Source organism: Vigna unguiculata, chromosome 7, assembly GCF_037176805.1.
Source record: "Vigna unguiculata cultivar grain cowpea cultivar isolate G323 ecotype 2 chromosome 7, ASM3717680v1, whole genome shotgun sequence".
Lineage (NCBI taxonomy): Eukaryota > Viridiplantae > Streptophyta > Magnoliopsida > Fabales > Fabaceae > Vigna > Vigna unguiculata.
Genome location: NC_140798.1, coordinates 37,614,765 through 37,634,842, shown reverse-complemented (window position 1 = coordinate 37,634,842; position 20,078 = coordinate 37,614,765). Strand labels below are relative to the sequence as shown.

Below are 20,078 nucleotides of genomic sequence, written 5' to 3'. Positions count from 1 at the left end.
AGTGCATCAAGATTAATAGTCTACTGAGAAATTATTGAATTACTTGATATAACAAGAAATTTATACAATAACGATTAAAAGAACTCTCTATCTCTATTTAGACAATTCAAACCCTGCAAGAGACACATTTTTCCAAAAAAGAACGAGATTTTCATGAAGTGATGGCAGAACATAGTCAAAATGAAAGTTGTGGAATCTTCTCTATCACTCTGACAAAGGGATTTACTCACAGAATTTATACGAGGGTTTCATGAAATGCACTACTTTTTCTACAATTTACACTTGAGTCTATATATCACGTACGGTCCATCCAAATTTAAAGATTTTCTTGGATTCGTTCTGGCTGTCATTGGTTCGAAGTCTTGGACTTTAGCATTTCTTGGTCTGTATTTGACAAAAAGTACAAGGTGATCTTCATACCTCCATCCAGAGTCGCAAGGAAATTTGAATTGGTGAAAGAATGGGTGCAACTTGTCAACCTGGTCCAATTCTCGTGTCCTTTAAGCAATCAACTGAGATCTGTATGCTTGATTAAGGAAGGTAAAGCTGCAGAGGATCTAGTCATGATCATAATAATCATCTACTTCAAGAACACCTGAGAGTGCTGACATCCATGCCAGCAAACCGTTGGAAACATCCTTTTTCACTAACACTTCTAATTTGCCAACAGCCTGCCTTGATACTCCATATCTGAGCAAAAGATTTCCAAGTGATCTAAAACTAAAATTATCAACAGGAATGGAAGCTCTTAACATTTCCTTAAAAGTCTCCATTGCTTCCTTGGGTCTGCCAGCAATAGCATAGAGGTTAAGCACATTGTTATAACTTAAATCTGTCAAGTGTCCCAATTTTCTTATCTGCTTTGCAATTTGAATGGCTTCATCATACATCTCCATTTTCTTGTACAAACGCAGCATCATCGCAAACGTAAATTCACTTGCAGCTCCATTTTCCTTTAATGTTTCAAATATCTCTTTTGCTTGGTCAACCATTGACCGCTTAACATAAAGATCAATCATACTGTTTGAAGAATATACAGTAGGAGCTTCTTCTGATAATTGAAGCAACTTGTATGCTTCTTCTGCCTTTTCCAGGTTGTCAACTTTTGCATACAATTTGATCAAAGAATTATATATTACTGTATTCCCCGGCAACCCAGCTTTGTTCATTTCATCAACATAACTGATGGCTTCTTTAACCCTTCCAACATCAGAGAAAACATTGATCAATACGCCATAAACTATAACATCAGGCTGCACATCATGGTTAATCATTTCCCTGTATAAATCTTCAGCGATTTCCAGCAGGCCTAATTTTGCAAAGCTAGAAATCACTGCACTGTATGGGATGCAATCACTTACTAGCCCTGCCTCCTGCATTTTTTTCAGATAAGTTTTGGCAACATGTGGCTGGTCAGCACTGACCAAAATTTGTATGAGAGAAGTATAGCTGCATCTGTCTGCAACTACGCCTTGTTTTTCCATACTATCAAACAATTGACATGCCTTCTCATAGCATTTCCCCACGCCATAAGCTTTAATCATCACATTGAACTCAAGAACACTGAGATTCTTCCGTTCTTGGCACAAAATGAAGACTTTCTCAGCTTCCAAAGTATGTCCACGTTCCCCATATGCATCAATGTTGGAAGCATAGCACTCAGATGTCATATTTCCAGTTAGATGAAACCTCAGAAACCATAACAAGGACCTGTGGAGCATTCCTGCTTCTATGTACATCCTAGTCAATGCAGACTGGGTATATTGGTCAACTTCAAGACCCCGCTCATCCATCTCTCTTACAAGCTCTTCTGCTTCATAAACCATTTTTCTTATCGAGTATGCATACAAGAGAGTACGGTAACTCACTAGATCAGGCTCGAGGCAGGCTTCCTTCATTGTTTCAAAATACTTTGTTGCCCTACCTATATCATTATGCTTAGCATACAGAGAGATAAGAATATTATACGTTCTTGTGTTAGGCGAGCATCGCAGCTCTTCCATTTTCTGGACTAGCAAACTCACTTCCTCTAATTGTCCATGGTTTCCACAAATGTGAATAATCGTATTGAACGTCACTGTAGTTGGTGCCACACCTCGTTTAAGCATCTCCATGAAAGTCTCGGATGCCTCTTTAATTTGACCAGCCTTTCCATAAGTATCAATCAAAGTATTATAAGTATGCGAGCTGAATGAAACATTAGCACACGCCACCCTTTCATCCAATTCCCGAGTATCCACCACTTCATTATTGATTCTCAAAGGTTTGCTTTTGCTCCTCAAAGGTTTACCCGAAGACCACCTTTTGAAAAACTCCTCGGCTTTCTGAAACTCTCCTGCTTTCTTATATAACTGAACAACAATCACCATAGTGACCTCATCAGGCTCCACCCGATTTTCCAACATCATGTCAAGCCAAAAAAACGCCTCTTCTCTGCGGCCTCCTTTGCTATAAACATCGATCAAAGTTCCATAAGTGGAACTGGTGGCAGCAATTCCTCTGGCATTCATCTCATTCCACAAACTCTCCACGCGTCTCCACTGGCGTGCCCTCCCTAGGCTCCTCAGCATGATGTTGTAATGAATCACGTTCAATTCGTGACCTTTCTGCTTACACCACTCAAAAATCTCCAAAGCCCTATCCCACCTCAACTGCTCCTTCAAAATAATGCTCCTCTCCTTGTTATTAAGCCTGTCTTCCCACGGCCCAAGAGCCTCATCCACGTCGAGAACCGTATCCAAGGCTTCTAAAATCGCGGGAATGCATCCCCCGTAAGAGAGGCGTTTCGTCGAACACTTGGTGTGCGACTTCTCCAGTTTGCTCTTTCTGGGAATACACTCTTCCGAATTCTGCACTGGACCGCATTTCTTTAAGTTGGTCTCTGGCTTCACCGTGCCGATTCCGTTATGAAGAGGGAGTCTCTGTTTTCTGCTTGTGGGGGTAACTTGCTCGGGCTTCTCAGACAGAAGGACCGCGTTTGCGTTTGAGAGGAGAGGCATGTGGGTGTACAATAGCTGCAGCTTCAGCAACATTGCTCCGAACAGAAAGAAGAACACTTCAGTGTTAGTTTAGCGCAACACACACAACATGAGATATCCAAGTTTCGTTATTCCCGTTTTTGGTTTTTCAGTTTCAGAGAGTCTTCTCTGAGTTGTGGTTGTGGACCAAGTATGGTACAACGCATTGATTTAAACTGTGTTGGAACCATTTGATATTTCTTATTGTTCCAATTTTTTTTTTAAATACCTTTTTCAGTTCTCAGTTTTATATTATTTGTTGTGGATGATCTTATTTTTACCGAATGTTTAAAATGATCCTCGTTATTTTCATAATGTTTGTTGCGGATGATCTTATTTTTACCAAATGTTTAAAATGATACCCATTTTCGCGATTCGTGTTTAATTTAGTCTTTTTCTGTGACGCCTCGTTTAAATAAGTAACATAGCATTGTACAAGTGACACTGTTTGTATTATATTGTATTGGGGTATATTACGTGTACTGTACATGTATAGTAATTAGATATTTTGGGATAAATATGAGTTAGGGTTTTGAAAATGAATTGCGTGTAGTAATTAGATATTTGGGGATAAATAAATGAGTTAGGGTTTTGAAAATGAATTGTTGGGCAGTTGGTCAATTGCTGTAATCTTCTTCCTTCATTCCCAATTTGTGTTGTTGCAATCTTCTTCTTCTTGCAATCCCATATCACGGTCCAATTGTTGCTTCCTTGCAAATCAGAGATGAAGAAGCTCGGAGATGAAGAAATCGTCTGTACTCGTTAATCCCTAATTGCAGCGGGACTTAACTGTAGAATTTTTCCCCCAAATTGAAGAGTTAACGTTAATAATCCACAGTACACCTAATATACCCCAGTACAATGTAATACAAACAATGTCACTTGTACCGTGTTCTGTTACTGATTTAAACGGCGTCACAAAATATGACTAAATTAAACACGAATTGTGAAAATGAGGACTATTTTAAACATTTGATAAAAAATGAGAACAATTCGCAATAAACATTACGAAAATAAAGACCATTTTAAACGGTAAAAATGAGGATCATCCATGATAAACAATAAAAAAATGAGGACGAAGGTATTTAAACTTTTTTCAACTACAACTTAAAACAAATGTCCTTTCTAATATTTTAAAAATATAATACAATTATAAATAATATTTATTTATTTTTGTTTTGCTGTTTTTTTATGAGAGAGTTTACAGACAAAAAATGTATTTTTTTTAGTAAAAAATAAAAAATAAATAAAATGCATTTCCTCAGCCACATTCCTTTTAACTTAAAACAGGATCATGTTCTATAAGTTCAGGTTATTAGAATATAGTAATTTTCATCTACTATTTATATCTGTCATATCATCATTATTTGAACACTAGTATTGTGTTTAAAAATACCTGAAGTTTTGGTTTCAATATGCAACGCTTCTGTCTTAAAACAGAAAAACTATAATGATTCATGTGATTCGTGACAGATTTTGTTTGTTTACTTTTAATAATCGAAAGCAATTTTTCAATGCTTTAAAAAATCTACATGAAAAATGGGATTTGTAATTTCTTAAATAATTTAAAACGACATTAAATTACACAACCTTTATTATTTTCACAAAACACAAATATATATATATATATATATATATATATATATATATATATATATAATATTGATTATTTCGTATAAAAAAATTAACCGCTGTAACAAATGATGATGGATCCGAAGTTAATTTTACAGGGTTAATTTAAAGAATCATCGTCGATGATCTTCTTTGTGAAAATAAGAGTGTGGAAAAGCAGAAGCATAGTGATTATAATTCATCGTCTTCTCTCTACACTGCGCCGTTCTTCTTTTTCCTCTCTACATCGCCGATTCTCGTGAAGTCTTTCTCAATCAGCCCAATGTGGAGTATAGCTTCTTTTTTAATCATCACTCGCTCGCGAACTCCATGTTTCTGTTTTTTGATTCTGGATTTTTTTTTTGTTTGGTTGCAGATTAATCTTCTGAACTGTACGCGCTATCGGAGCTCGAAACGATGTCGTCAGGGCAAGTGGTTAAGCGTGTCAAATACAAAGCCACCGTCAAAGACCCTGGCACCCCCGGCGTCCTCAGATTGGTGCATTCGCATTCTCAACTTGTGCTATATTTTTGAGAAATCTTGTTTTCGCGTTGAGATTTTTATGGAATTTCGTTCGCTTTCTCTGCAGACTCAAGAAAAGTTCGTTTTCAAGCCCAATGATCCTACCACCAACAATAAGCTCGATGTGGAGTTCAGATTTATAAAGAGTATTTCTTATCTTTTGTTTTCGTATTTTCTTTCCTTAAACTGATTGTGAAGTTTCATATGAACTCTTATTGAATTGTGTAGAAGTTATGGACCTCACAATCTCAGTGTTTTATTGATACCGCGTATGCATTACTTTTTATTGTCATTTTATGTTTTGCTCCGCTGGAAAAAAATTTTAGGTCATAAACACACTAAAGAGGGATCAGGCAAACCGCCATGGCTTAACCTTACACATGCACAGGTTGTTCTTTTGTTACTTTTAATTTTGTTGCTCTTGTCTACATTTATTCTGCTATTTATGCTGCTGAGTTGGTTCCATCTTTTTTTTTCTTCTTTTACTTTTGAATGCTGCTCAATTTGAATTTTCAATGCCTTTGGTTTACTTGGTAATACTACACCTGACATGCTCATGCCTCTTCCTTTTTGTATGAATTTTTATCATATTACAATTTGATGTTCCAGGGAAGTTACATATTCGAGTTAGAAAGTTTTGCAGATCTTCATGTTTGTCGGGAATTGGTGGGTAAGTAACTTACTTTGGCTACTGCCAAACAGAACCGAGACATGGTTTTGCTGTTTCTATATGCTTAAAATTTTATCCTGAGGGCTTCTTTAACTTGCTTTTGTTATTCTCGAGTTGCCACGTCATGTAGCTTATCATGAAGGCCTGCTATGTTGTTTACTTATTTGATCATGGGCTTAAGTCCCAGAGTAGCAATGTTAGAGTTATTTTTATTTGTTTTTATCAATTAAGCGTGCTAAATCAGTAAAAAAATTTAATTAAAATATGATTTCAGATGCATAGCATTAAATATTTATTTCCCCGTCTATACATATGCCAGAGAAGAAAATGATGCATCGCCAGATTTCCTTTTCATGAATTTTGACATGCATTACCCCGTTCCCTTTTTTTCTTTAATGCAGTTTTCCACGAAGGAAGTTCTGAATAGTTGTTATTTTTTCTTTTATTCCCTTTATTAATGCATATTTTATATTTTTATTTTCATTTGTTTTGTATATCATTCCTATAATGATGTTTTATCTGTTTGAGCAGGTATTGCCCTTAGCAAGCATGTGCAAGGAGAAGCTACAAAAGTTATTTCTGAGGAACAGCTAAGCTCTGCAGAAATGACTCTGAGGATAAAGCTATTGCAGGAAGATAGGTATTTGGTTTAAAATAATGCACTTTAATTTTTAAAAGAAAGGAGTAATGATTAATGCAGGCCGGGGATACTCCGTCCAGTGTCCACCTATCACACATGGTTAACCACGTGTGTAAAATTTGCCTTACAGGTGTGTCATAGTAAATACATATGATTGTATGCAATTATTAATTTGTACTTGTAGCAATAATAGTGAAATGTCTCACAAGTGGTTAATTGTTTTGTGAGGTTATTGAAATGTCTGAGTAATAATTGGTAAATTTTCGTCACATATGTTTACGAGTAGAGGAATGTATGCATATAATTATAAATCTATACTTGTGACACTGGTGGTTAGATATGTCTTACACAAGTAGTGCGTTGATGTTATAGAACTGTCTAATTGTGATTAAATCTTCCTCAATAGTAATCAAGAGTAAATGAATGAGGTTACAATTATAAATATGTACTTATGCTCTAATGGTTCATTATGGCTCACAAGTTGTTAATATTGCCCAAGGCTATTGAAATATCTTATGGTGGATGTTGGGTGTGGACAATTATAACTTTTCAAAAGAAAAGAATTGTTTATTCGTGATCTTGCTCTATTATGATTCAATTTCTTTTGCAACTAAGACCATATAGACATGGTCTCTTTGGTACTGTGCTATTATTCTTAAATTGTTCTTTTATAGTTTTCTTGCTCAAATTCCGTGCTGTATAATTAATTAGGAACTCAATCTGTTCACTTTTCAATATTATTTTTTATCTACTCTAGAAGTTATCTTGGTTTGAGATATTCTTCAATTCCTTCAATGTTACTAATTTTGTTGAAGTGTAACTTTTGCAGCAAGTTGCAGAGACTTCATAAGGAACTTGTAGCTAGTGGTAAGCTTACAGAGTCAGAATTTTGGGCTACTAAGAAGGTAAAGATATTCCCAATATCAATGATGTTGATGATAGGTTTCTGGCTGATATTATGATTATTTGAATAAAATTTAGGCATGAAAAGTACTGTGCAAAATACTTTTTCAAATAAAATAGTGTGAAATATATGATCTTCTACAGAGGTTTCACAATTAGATATTTAAAGGCATCAAGCAGTCTATTGACTTTTTTCTACTTTTGTTTTCATATGGAAGATATCTTATTCTTAGCCTCCAAATTTCTTGTAACTTTCTTCTCTTCATCTTAATGAATTCTTCTTTTATATTTTTAATATGCTCTACAGAAATTGCTGGATCAAGATGAAAGCAGAAAGTTAAAACAAAGGATTGGTTTTAAAAATTCTTTGATCTTTGACACAAAGCCTATGAGTGATGGACGGGTATGATACCACCTCTCCTTCTGCACTGGTGCTCTGTCTTTATGAGTGCACTTGCTTGGATTTCATGATGAGAACATTGCAGCTCAATAAGCTCAAATTCCAAATTTAATTTTTATGAATAAAAAAATCTTACTCCTCTCTTATAGTGTGCCAAACTCAGCTTTTGGAAGCTTTTAATGTCTAACAATACTATGACAATTGTGCATTCAACTTCACAAAATACAGTTAATTTTGCACATCAAAAAAACTTTAAAAAACTAATTAACAAGTAATTTGTTTTGGTAATTTATAAAAACTTCAATGAAGTATTTTCTTTTGTGGGAGAACTTATTAGCTGTGTTTTCTATGAGCAGAATCCTTATCATGCCTATTACCCTTATTTCTTGCTGCACTTCAAAAATGTTGGTTGAATTTTTCATGATAAAACTTGATTAACTATCTTTGATGCTTGGTTTGTTACTCCTAATGGAGTTAAAGTCATTTTAATGAATAATGACAATTTTCTAAATCTAATACCGACTGTATTATGGAAACTGCAATGTTCACATTCCCAATAATGTTGTTATACATCATTCATCGTCTTTTATTTTATCGTATGTGTGCATAATGACTAATTACATTTATTCAACAAGAACATATCAGATCTTAGTTATGTACCAGTGATGGGCTTGTAAAAGATGGATGTCATTGCCACTCAACATTTTGGTATAAGAAGCAAGGAGTGGGTCTAGATTTTCTGATTTATTTATGAGATTTCCATGAATGTATTTAATAATTACGGACTTTCTCTCCTTAAAAGAAATTGTTCTCAAATAAAAGTTGAAGAAACATGTAAAATATGTTATTATTTTACATTTTCAAAATCCCCTATTGTTTTCTTAATTCTAAAAACTCAGAACAGAAAACTTTTATTTTTGGCTTTTAGAAGTTTAAAAATTATTTGAAAATTTTTAGTGAAATGGGGGCCCTAAATTGAATTTTGAATATTAAAATTTAAAGCCTAGCACCTATATCCTTTTTTTTTTTTTCTCATTGTTAACCTCATATCTACAGCAGTTATTAAAAGCTCAGAAAGATAGTTTGATGTATATGGCCAACCCCATCTAGTGAGATAAGGGTTCTTTATTGTTACCGAGTTTTTATTTAGTGTTTGTGAATTTTAAATCCATGTTTAGGATCTCTAAACAATTTCTGTTTTTTTTTTTGGCTTATAATGCATGCATATGATTTTAAACTAGTTATTTTCCCTTATTCTTCTTTCAGATAAACCAGGTTAAATTTCAGTTGACACCGGAGATTAAATATCAGGCATGCTTCTTACTCTGCGTAATTAGATTTTAAGTTAAATCTTGAATGTTTAGATTCTGTACTATAGGTGATTATACTATTTGGTATTTGTTTAGACTTTTATGCACTGCCCGGAAATGAGGGCACAGTGGGTATAGATTGACAGTCATTTTGACAAAAAGCTTATGCGTGGAATTTTAACTTGATGACAATAACCATTAATTGAATGCAATTACAATCACCTTTTCATGTGCATGATATTTTAGACAATTATTTGTAGCACACTTTTTTAGTTTTCTCATCTTTTTGTTTGTTTTCTTGCGCATTGTGCATGCAATAGTTCATCATATTGATATGAAATGGAAGTGATACAACAATTAGTTTTACTTAAGGAAGTGGTGGTTTCACTATGCCTCTAGCATTGGGCTTCCTTCCATGTGGTCGGGTAAGCTTGGTTATTGTTGTTGTTGATGATGTGTCAAGTCAACGAATAGAGTGATAACTTTCAATTTTTGGGCCAGTTGGTCTAGTTGTAAGGACCAGACTCATACCTCATGAGGACATAGTTCAAGTCCTGCTGCCGATGTGAGGACCTTGTTGGTGGATAATGTGTAAGTACCTTTATAAGTAGTCATAGAGCTTGGAGGCCTTCCCTGGCCTTGGGGAACTTTTGGGAGCTAACTCGTCTAATTTTTTGTGTAACTAAACAAAACATTCGTTTTCTTTATCGTTTCTGAGGATCAGCATAATTAATGTTTAAGGTAAAATATTTAGCACTTGAAAACCTGTTATGTGAAATTGTAATTGTTTGAGCCTTACACTGTATGGAATGATCTTTTTTGGGGTGTTGGAGTTGGTTACTTCGTTGTTTAAGAATTTTAAGATGGTTTCTCAACCAAAGGCTAATATTCAAATTGGAAGATGAAAGGAACTTACAAGATTAGTCACGACACTAACTAATACTTCAAAAGGATTTTTGAAGTTTGGTTTTGCAAGTTCAAGGAGGGTGGTTTTTGAGCTCACTTACAGTTTTAGAATTTAAACTGTTCATTTTTAATGTGGTGGCTCTCTTTTCAGTTTGATTATGGGTTGGGATTGGTATTTGGTTTATCTCGTATGTTTCAACTTTTCCTTCTATCTCTGCACGTGGTTTCTTTAGCATGGTTTTGTTATAATATCTTGCCATACTTTAGAATATATTATGGAATCATTTTGTTTGCTATTGGACCAAGCAACCTTGTGAGTTGTTTCCTTATTTGGCTGCTGGGGTTACCACTTCGGACTCTTATTGCATTAGTGGGCTTACAATAGGTTTTTTTCACTACTAGAGATTATGCATCTAATTATATGTTTCAGTCAGGTATGGTTCCCTAGTATTTCTCTGCTTTAGTTGGAAGGGTTTGATTATACTTGTATTTCGTTCATTACTTCAAATATTCATTTCTTATTTAGGGAAAAAAATTTGAATGTGTACTGTCCTTATTTCTCTTTTGCATTTTTTTTTTGGTTTCCAGATTTTTGCCCTCAAACCTGCTGTCCACCAGGCATTCCTCAATTTTGTACCTAGTAAAGTATGTTGAAAATCTTCCAGTGTTTGTTATTATCTTCTGTAATAACTTGTGTGCAATGTCAAGCACTTTGCTTACTAAATTATTTCTTTCACCCCCCATGGTCTCCAAATTCAAGATGAACGAGGTAGATTTTTGGAATAAATACTTCAAAGCTGAGTATCTCCATAGCACCAAAAATGCGGTTGCAGCAGCTGCCGAGGCTGCTGAAGATGAGGATCTGGCCGTCTTCTTGAAAGATGATGAGATATTAGAAATTGAAGCTCGAAAGAAGGTCTTTATCGTCTTTCTCTTTAATTTTTATTCCCATTGAAGACCTCTAATTTTTATTCTTGTTGAAGACCTTTAATTTTTATTCTCATTGAAGACCTTTTAGCTGCATTCTCCATTCCATTTATATTGATATGCCTGTTTGCAGGTCCGACGTGTCGATCCAACTTTAGATATGGAAGCAGACCAAGGAGATGATTACACACACCTTCCTGTACGGTGAATGAAACAATTCCTTAATCTCATTTTGAGTTCTTTGACAATGTATTTTTTCTCATTTTATGTGGGTTCACTCCTTTTAAAGTAAATTTTCAGTTCCAATATATAATCACTCTTAAGAGTTTTCCTAATATAAAAAATATTGAAATGCCGACAAATAACATAACAATTAAACATTTCAACTCCATAATAAAGCAAAATAGCAAAGCTCCAACCTGGTAACGAAAGTGTGTTATACATAATTGTTACACCAAGTTGTGTTTAAAATTCATAAAAAACTTAAGTTCTTAAAATCATAGCATTTAAAAAAGGCATTGTCTCCGAGATCAATTTTTTGTGTTTTCTAGGTTCATACAAAGAGGAGAAATCACTTACATTTGAAGATGAATGACTTATTTTATATGATATATAACTTGAAGTTCAAAAGTAGACAGATGAGAAAAATTGATGTTATGATGTTTGATTATGAATGGATGACTTAAGAGGGACATAATGTTGATGAAGAGAAAGTTGAGGTTCAACAACCTTGGGGTAAAGACGATGGTAGCAACATTGAATCTGTTGGAGGAAGTTCAAGTAATCCAACTCTTGAATTTTATCTTCATAATTTGGAATCAGATGCCAATTTTGATGATGCACAGTTTTTTCATCTAAGAAAGAGCTCAGTAGAGATGGTGATTTTGGAGATGATGTTATTGGACATGGAGATTTGAAGTCATTAGTTCTTTTTTGGTTTTTTAAATGCTATCATTTTAAGAACTTGGGCTTGAATTATTTATGCATGATTTGGTATAGTTTGATCTTGTTTAGTAGTAATGTACTTGCTGATTTTGTTATTTTATTACTGTAGTTTGCTATTTTGCTTTACAAAGTTGATATGTTCAATTATTATGTTATTTAATCTATTATACGATGTATAGTCTTGCAAGTTTACTAGGAGAGTTTATGGAGCCTCCACTAGTTGTTTACAAAAGCTGTCAAGTTTTCATACTATATATATCATTTAAATTCCATACCTAATGCTGTTAACTGTTTAGTAGTTAATTCGATTCAAATGTTCTGTTGTCTATTTATGCTGCTATTTCAGAAGTGTTAGATTTGCGTTGAATTTCTGTGTTTTGACCTTTTGCTCTATTTGATGAGAAGGATCATGGGATCTTTCGAGATGGTAGCAAGGAAGTATCTGAAGCCCAAAATGCTCTGTATAAGAGAACATTGTTGCAAGATCTTAATAGACAAGGCGCAGTTGTTCTTGAAGGGAAAACTCTAGGTAATTTCTTCTCTTCAAATTGATTTTTTCAGTGTCTACCAAAAATAATTTTCTTTCATACTTTTATTCTTAAATCTGTTCGCATATTCACTATATGTTTTGTGTTCCCATATCATAATATATGTTCCCTAAATATTATTTTGTCTAATATGTATATCTGTAGTCAGACAAAAATGGTCTTCAGTAGTAAATTTGTAAAATTGGCAAATACTAATAATGCATGTCATAATTAAATTATTTCCTTGTGATTAATTTACTTGACTCTAGCCATATTGACGTTTACTTTTAATTATTTCTCGAGCACTTACCGAAGTGAAGGGGGAGAGACTTCCTCCATTTGTATTATGATATTATCACTTCTCTGCTATTTGTTTCACTTCAAATTTGTCTGAGGACATTTTAGAAGTTGTGAGAATTGTGATTTGCAAACTGGAAAAACTCAGCTTTTAAGAATCTTAAATTTGTTTTCTGTTCTCATTTATGTTGACAAATTTTATTGTCATTAAGTGTTAACCTTGACCAAGAGTTAGACACATTTTAAAAGCATTTTCCCAAAATCAATCGAGACCTTGGAGAGTAAAATGCATTCACATCTGGATAGTTGCAACTTAGTAAAGGCCATATGGTCTGGTCTGATGAGTCAAATTTCAAAACATAAATGTAGATATGGAGATGGAACACCCAAGAACAGTAGCCGAAATTCTTGCTCGAAGAAAACAGAGTTAGTATGGCTGACTTTTTTCTTTCCTTTTCCGTTCTGTTCACACGGAGAAAATTCTTATTTCATTTCTCTGTACAGAATCTGATGAGGTTGTAGGCGATGAGGAGAGACAAAATAGAATTTCCAAGATGACCCCGATTGAAGATCTTCAGGCTCAAGATGATCATAACTATGCACCACTTTGTATCAAGGTTCAACATTTTCTCACGAATTAGATGAACCATGTTTATTATAGTGATGTATTTATAGTGAATAATTGGATTTGTGAAATGGGTGCCCGTTGGGGCATGGTCTGGAAGTATTAAATACACCCTAACAAATGCTTTAAATCTCTTAAAAGAGCAACCATTGAATAACTTGTGTGCTTTCAATGTAATAATTACTTTTTCAGTAAAAACTTTCTGTAGTTAACTTATTGTCACTTACCCATGGACATAGAATAGAAAAAAACTCATAAATAATTTACTAATTAATAATTAACGTCTTTTTTGGATTAAATATCTGTTAAGTGTTATGACTTGTGTATTTGTTTCATAATCAGGATCCTCGTGACTATTTTGATTTTCAACAAGCTAATGCAGTAAAAACTTTAGATGATTCCCAACCTGGAACGGAGCAAATGACATGCAGTTTAGGTTCTGAGGAAGCCTATGGTTCTTTGATGGCAGCGATATCTAAAATCCAAGCTACTGGATTAAGGGATCCTCTCTTTAGTCCTGATGTCGCTCTTAAGGTAATATATATTTGCATCACATAATTCTGTATTTGAAAAGAATACCATTTTTTAGTAATTGACAGGTGTATATGTTTAATCTCTCAATATTTTGCTTAGAAACATTTTTATTGTTTTTGTTTTCTTTCTTTTGTAATAACAAATATTCTTTCCTATTGAAAATGAAAGCCATTTATTTTTTTCCAGGTACTTCATGGATTGACTAGAAATATCTCAAGCACCAAAAATCATCTTGGGAAAACTTCTCAAGAGAGTGTGCTTGATATATTGCCCAATACTACCAAGGAGAAACTACTAGATGTAAGTCATCCACAATTGTTTCTGAGGTTTCAAATAGAACGAATGGAAAGAAAATAAAAAAAGAGCAGGGGATAATCTTTTTGACTTGTATTTGTGAGTTGAGATATAGCATTTGCGGCATTTATTTTCAGTCTGTAGTTTGAATTTTCATATTTTTTTTATTTTCTTATGGGGTGGTTCTGAATGATGGTATTTATATTTTTGTCATACATGCACCTTTCTTTCCAGCATTGGGTGTGCAGTCAGGAATTGCTTAGGCACTTTTGGTCTTCATATCCAGTTACAACACAAAACCTTGTTAATAAGGTAAATGTTGAGCTTTTGTGATTTAAAAGATCTTTCAATGCTGATTCCTATGCATGACCTATCTAAATATCGCTCCAATTGAACAAGTCTGGGATGTGGATTTGCTTGCAATTATCTGTTTTCTTGTTTCATTTTAAGGAGCAGTATGTTCACTTCATGTTTATAAATTGTTACGGGTTACATTGCAAGAAGTTTCTATTTGCTTGCATGTAAGTCAAGCTGTAAACCAGTTTGTCAAAAATTCTATTGATATTATATAAATGATTGCTTTAATTGAATGTTTTGAGTTTGCTATGGCGTTACGGACATTTGATGAACTGTTTCCCGCAAGGTAATTGTCAGCAAACCATTTATCCTGTTTGACTTAGCTTTTAAAATTGTCTAATAATTCTTTTACCTCTCTAACACGTGCCTGACGAGAAAAACCTGTTTGTTTTAGGATTTTAGTAACTATTGAACTTATTTCTAAAGGTCTGGTAAACTTACCAAGCATCAATCTATAGTTTATTTTTGTTTGAAGAGTCGAGAAACAGGCTTTGATACCATGTAAGGAACCCGCTGATCTGAGCAATTAAGCTGGGGCATAAGTTTGCTGTTTTATGATAAAAATTGCAATATAAGTATTCTATGTCAGATACGCATAAGTTTGCTGTTTTATGATAAAATTTGCAATATAAGTATTCTATGTCAGATACGCATAAGTTTACTGTTTTATGATCAAAATTGCAATAGAGGGTTTTTCCTTCTACGTGCCGTTGGTGGTAATTGGATCACACACTCGTTATATTGTAGATATGTATGTAGTGATGCATTGAGAAATCTTTCTGAATTGCATTTTATTATATATGTAATGTTTTTCTCACTCGTGAACTAAATGCAGACAAGAAGACTGAAAGATTCCATATCACAAATATATTCTAAACTTGAGGTACGCTTTTAGCTAAAGCCTCTTCTTGTTTTTCTCACTGCACTAGCGCGTTTTCTTTTATTATGTTAATTTTTTGTTACCTGCATTAATTTTATTTGAAGTAAGAACTTATTGTTTCTACTTTTCTTTGTTGCTTCTTAGGAAATAAAGGTGTCTGCATCGTCGGACTTACGGCACCAGGTTTCCCTTGTTGTCCATCCTATGCAGCAGGTGAGCACAACATACTCATTGACCATTTTCATTTCTTTCTTCGTAATCAAACTCGGATAAACCACTTCCTACGTGATGAGTTATGTTTTGGTTTAGATGTGTCGAGTTCTTAACAACACGATTTAATCTGATTTTTGTTTGTTGGTTTTCATAATTTTTATAGTTCTAGAAAATGGCTTACCTCTGTCACCACTTAGTGAGGATGTACATGCAGTTTGACATGTTACATGGCAACCATTTGGACGTGGCATATAATGTGACATGTTTAGATGCATGACATGACACGTCAGTAAGTGGTGGTAAACCTTTTTTAGATGTTTTAAAATTTATGAAAACAGACGAACTGAAGATCTTTCGGAGGATTAAAACAGAATTCACTCATTTACAGGAAGTTCTTGTTGAGTTCAATTCAGTGAATAGTCCATGCTATTGTTTTCCATTGTTTTTGTTATTTCTGTATCCCTCTTGTTTATTCCATCTTATGGAAAGATTAAGGTATACGGACAATTTTTTACTCAGGCTCTGGATGCTGCCCTATTACATTATGACGCTGACATTAAGAAAAGAAATGCAAGAGTCTCAAAAAAGTCTAATGGTTATGTTTAGGAGAATGTTTTGGTCTCCGTTTACTGGGAGCAACATACCATAACAATTTAGGAATGTAAGTTCCATCAATTTTGCCGTTACCACAAACCAGAATGGCTATTTTATCTCTATATCATTATGAAATGAATTTCCATGAGAATTAGTGAGCAAGAGAATTACTAGATTGTTAACACTGGCCCTTGGAAAAGGACGAGTTAATTCACAAGTTTCCTCCTTCTTCTTCTTCACCCTCTCTCTCCCTGTACTATACCTGCTTGACTTTAGCAGTACATAAAACGAAGGATAAGTGAATAACACGGTTCAATCACGGTAATAATTTTACTGCTTTGTGCTGACTACAATTGAGTATATTTATGCATACTCTCATGTTGATAACTTTAAATTCTCCAATAGTAATTTTCTTTTTTCTTAAGAAAAGGAAATTCGACTAGAACAACAGAATGTATTGATAGCAGCATAAATGGATTTTAAAAAATATGCATAATCATACACTGGTAGAGGGTTCATAAAGTCGTGGGTGTATACTATAATTATAAAGTACGATGGCGTAAAGTTATACGTAAAAATCTGTAAGTTAGGTCTAATTAATGTGACATGGTTATATATTTCGAAGATTAAAATGATTGTTTATATTGATTATAGTTATTAGATTACTAAATGAGATTTGACGTGGCTTATACACACTGCTGAGAGATTGGTGCTAAGAGTTTTCACACCCAAAATATCATGAAAATTGAAATGGTGATAAAAAGTATTTAGTTTGCAGTTTAGTATTCTAGTCTGACATTCATATTGAATTGATAATATTATACATCAAATTAGAAATTAATATAAGATGATAAAGTTAGTAATAATAATAAATGATAACATACTATTATTATACTAGAAATGCTTATACCACTTTTCTCTATTACTCATCTAGTGAGGTAAATGAAGTTGGTGTTGTTCTCCATCAGTTTTATATATATTTGCAACTTCAAGTTATAACAAAATTTTTGAATCACTCGTTGGGTTTCTATAGTTCAATAAATTTATTGTTTAATCTTTATGTTTTAAAATCATTTTATTAATTTTCACGTGTATATATATACATTAATAAAAAGTTTTTCTTTAAACACAAATGCTTACTATTTTATCTTTGAAATAATTTTTTTTTAAATTAGAACAATCATCTCTTATAAAATGAACTACTTACAAAATAAACAAAAGTTGTTTATAATAAAATTATAAAAACTATTTATTTTTATTTTCATAATTACATGATTTTTTAATGATTTAATAATATTTTTTATTTTATAATTATTATAATAAAAAAAATATTTGTGTTATCGTAAAGTAAAAAGTGACACATCAATCATAATAAAATGCTACCCAGTGATGCAAGCACTTACGATCTCATTATCACATTTAAAAATTTCAATACCCAAACTCCAATTCATCACACTTCTTCAGAGCCACATCACATTATGTTTATAGTCGCTCTAATTATTCTATCTTGTTTATTTCGGTCTTAACTTCTCGTTTTATTTTGTATTTAAAAAACAAGAGACGTGTTCTGCAAGGACAACACCATAACACGTGTTTGTTTCACAGCAATTACAGTGAACAAAAATATTTAATTTAATTTTAACATTTGTTGTGCGAATTATTCCATCTCCATCAATGGATGAGTGTATATATAGAGGGTTAGAAAGAAGAAGAGAATGAGAATAAGAGAAAATGGGAGAGGTGAAGTTACATGGGTTTTGGTACAGTCCATTCGCATTGAGGGTGAAGTGGAGCTTAAAGCTGAAGGGTATTGAGTATGAGAACATTGAGGAAGATCGTTTCAACAAAAGTTCTCAACTTGTTCAGTACAATCCTGTGTACAAGAGAATCCCTATTCTGGTTCATGCTGGAAAACCCATTTCTGAATCCATGCTCATAATCGAATACATCGATCAAGTTTGGCCTCAAAATCCTCTGTTACCTTCTCATCCCTACCACAGAGCTCTCGCACGCTTTTGGGTCAAATACTCTGATGATCTGGTAAATAAATACTTTCAAATTTATTCTCTACCAATTTTTCTATGGCTTGCTATTAGATTATTTATATCATACCACACTTAAGTAATTATCAAACTGGTTTTCTATAGCTGAATTCATGAAACTTACATTGAATACGACCATAAATGTTATTAACAACACAGAAGCACACATTCTATTTTTCTCTATACTTTCTGAATGTGTTTTGTGATGACACTAACATTGGTATGAAATTTTAAAGACTGAGGGAGTTAGAGCACTCTATCGCAGCAAAAATAATGAACAGAGGAAGAAAGCCATAGAAGATATTTTGGAGCATTTGAGAGTTGTGGAAGATCAGTGCTTGGGTAAGGAAAATAAATTCTTTGGAGGAGATTGTGTTAATGTTGTGGACTTGGCTTTTGGGTCCATAATCAAATATCTTACTGTGTTGGAAGATATCCTTGAAGTGCAAATTCTTGAAGCACAGAAATTCCCTCGTTTGTATTCATGGTTTAATATCTTCAAATCTGAACCAGCCATTGCAGAAATCCTACCTGACCAGGATCAAATGGTAGCTTTTGTTAAACCTCTCAGAGAACAAATTCTTGCATCTTCGTGAGAAAAGAAAAATAGTGTAGCTTTTCTGAAGCATGTGTATCATTTAGAGAGATATATGTATTACGACAGTAATAAAAGTTTGAGCTTAGGTATGTGTTAATATAATTATGAAAGTAATAAAAGTTTGAGAGGGATGAATTTCAATGTGCTTTCCTAGTTTTGACAAGGATAATAATTACATTTTTACTTTCATTTTTAATTTATCATTTCAATTATTTTTTAATTATTTATTTTTATATTTTTAACAGTATGATATTATGATTTAAAAATAATTAAAATAATAAATTAAAAATATAAAAAATTAGGTTTAAATATAGTTATTCTTTTAAAATTTATCGATCGATATAATTATTCTTCTGGTCCAAGAACTAGAAACTATTTCTTTAGTCTTATTAATAAGTAATGAGTAATCTAAACATGTTAATTAGCTTCAAAAATATATAGAAAAGCATTCAAAAGTCATGAGCATATGATGCACATATCTTAGTAACACTAATTAATACTTTTCTTTTTCTTTTTCTTTCATGACGAGTGTTCTAGAACATGGAACTAGAAACAATTATCTAAAACTGTTTCAAAATAATGCCAAAGCTTTTTTTTCTGTATGTTGTTAAGAAAGAGGAAAAATCAAATAGGAAGATTCATTCTCCAAAATTTGTTTTAGCACATGATTGGACTTACATTTCTTAACATGAATTGAAATCAGTTTATTTAAAATATCATCAAAGGAAAAACTTAAAATTCTTGAAATAAATGCAAAGAAGGCAAGCAAAATAAAGAATAACATAAATGATAATAAATGGACAATTCAATTCAGGAAAAAAAAATAACAAAAAATGAAAAGAAAAAAAAAGGCTCTGGTACACATTTTACCTTCTCCACTCCCCTGTAAGACAGTTCAAACACGCAGCCATATAAAAATAAGATTTTTTTTCTTTTTTTTTTTTTCCTTCCTTGATTTATTGTTTTTTTATTTCGTGATTAATGACCAAGGCCATGGCCTTCCCATTTCCCTGTCAAGCCTTTACTGGGCTTGGCCCAGTTCTATTCCCTCGACATTATTTTTGGAGGCTTCTCCTTGCACTTTCAAACACTTCTTTTTACCTCCAAAAATCTTTTAAATTATCATTTTACCCCTCAGTTTAAATAATTATTTATTCTCTCCCTAATTGACTCATCTTTAAGTTTTTTTTTTCGATGTATCCGATACTTCTTTTGTTCTATGGAAGTCTATATTTGATATTTTTTTAATTCTTTTCTCATATAAGT

The 20,078-nt window shown here is 33.1% G+C and overlaps 3 protein-coding genes across 4 annotated transcripts; 2 read left to right on the top strand and 1 right to left on the bottom strand.

Annotated features, from left to right (window-relative positions):
• Positions 1–305: 305 nt before the first annotated feature.
• LOC114191639 (pentatricopeptide repeat-containing protein At3g23020-like) lies at positions 306–3,170 on the bottom strand. Its single transcript, XM_028080937.2, has one exon. It carries the CDS (start codon positions 3,030–3,032, stop codon positions 558–560), a length of 2,475 nt encoding a protein of 824 aa, XP_027936738.2. The 5' UTR covers positions 3,033–3,170; the 3' UTR covers positions 306–557.
• Positions 3,171–4,737: 1,567 nt separating this feature from the next.
• LOC114191690 (general transcription and DNA repair factor IIH subunit TFB1-1-like) lies at positions 4,738–16,525 on the top strand. Of its 2 annotated transcripts, none has more exons than XM_028081036.2 (21): positions 4,738–4,918; positions 5,005–5,126; positions 5,218–5,296; positions 5,477–5,538; positions 5,760–5,820; positions 6,352–6,460; positions 7,290–7,365; positions 7,671–7,766; positions 9,030–9,074; positions 10,568–10,624; positions 10,740–10,895; positions 11,040–11,105; positions 12,257–12,380; positions 13,045–13,101; positions 13,180–13,292; positions 13,643–13,834; positions 14,021–14,134; positions 14,363–14,440; positions 15,321–15,368; positions 15,510–15,578; positions 16,098–16,525. In XM_028081036.2, the coding sequence occupies exons 2-21, from the start codon at positions 5,046–5,048 to the stop codon at positions 16,182–16,184; spliced, it is 1,770 nt and encodes a 589-aa protein (XP_027936837.2). In that variant the 5' UTR covers positions 4,738–4,918; positions 5,005–5,045; the 3' UTR covers positions 16,185–16,525. The 2 variants fall into 2 exon arrangements, with proteins under 2 accessions (XP_027936837.2, XP_027936838.2); XM_028081037.2 differs by having other exon boundaries at positions 4,772–4,913.
• Positions 16,526–17,850: 1,325 nt separating this feature from the next.
• Positions 17,851–18,953, top strand: LOC114192360 (putative glutathione S-transferase). The gene is made up of 2 exons (XM_028082060.2): positions 17,851–18,212; positions 18,451–18,953. Exons 1-2 carry the CDS (start codon positions 17,904–17,906, stop codon positions 18,808–18,810), a joined length of 669 nt encoding a protein of 222 aa, XP_027937861.2. The 5' UTR covers positions 17,851–17,903; the 3' UTR covers positions 18,811–18,953.
• Positions 18,954–20,078: the final 1,125 nt, after the last annotated feature.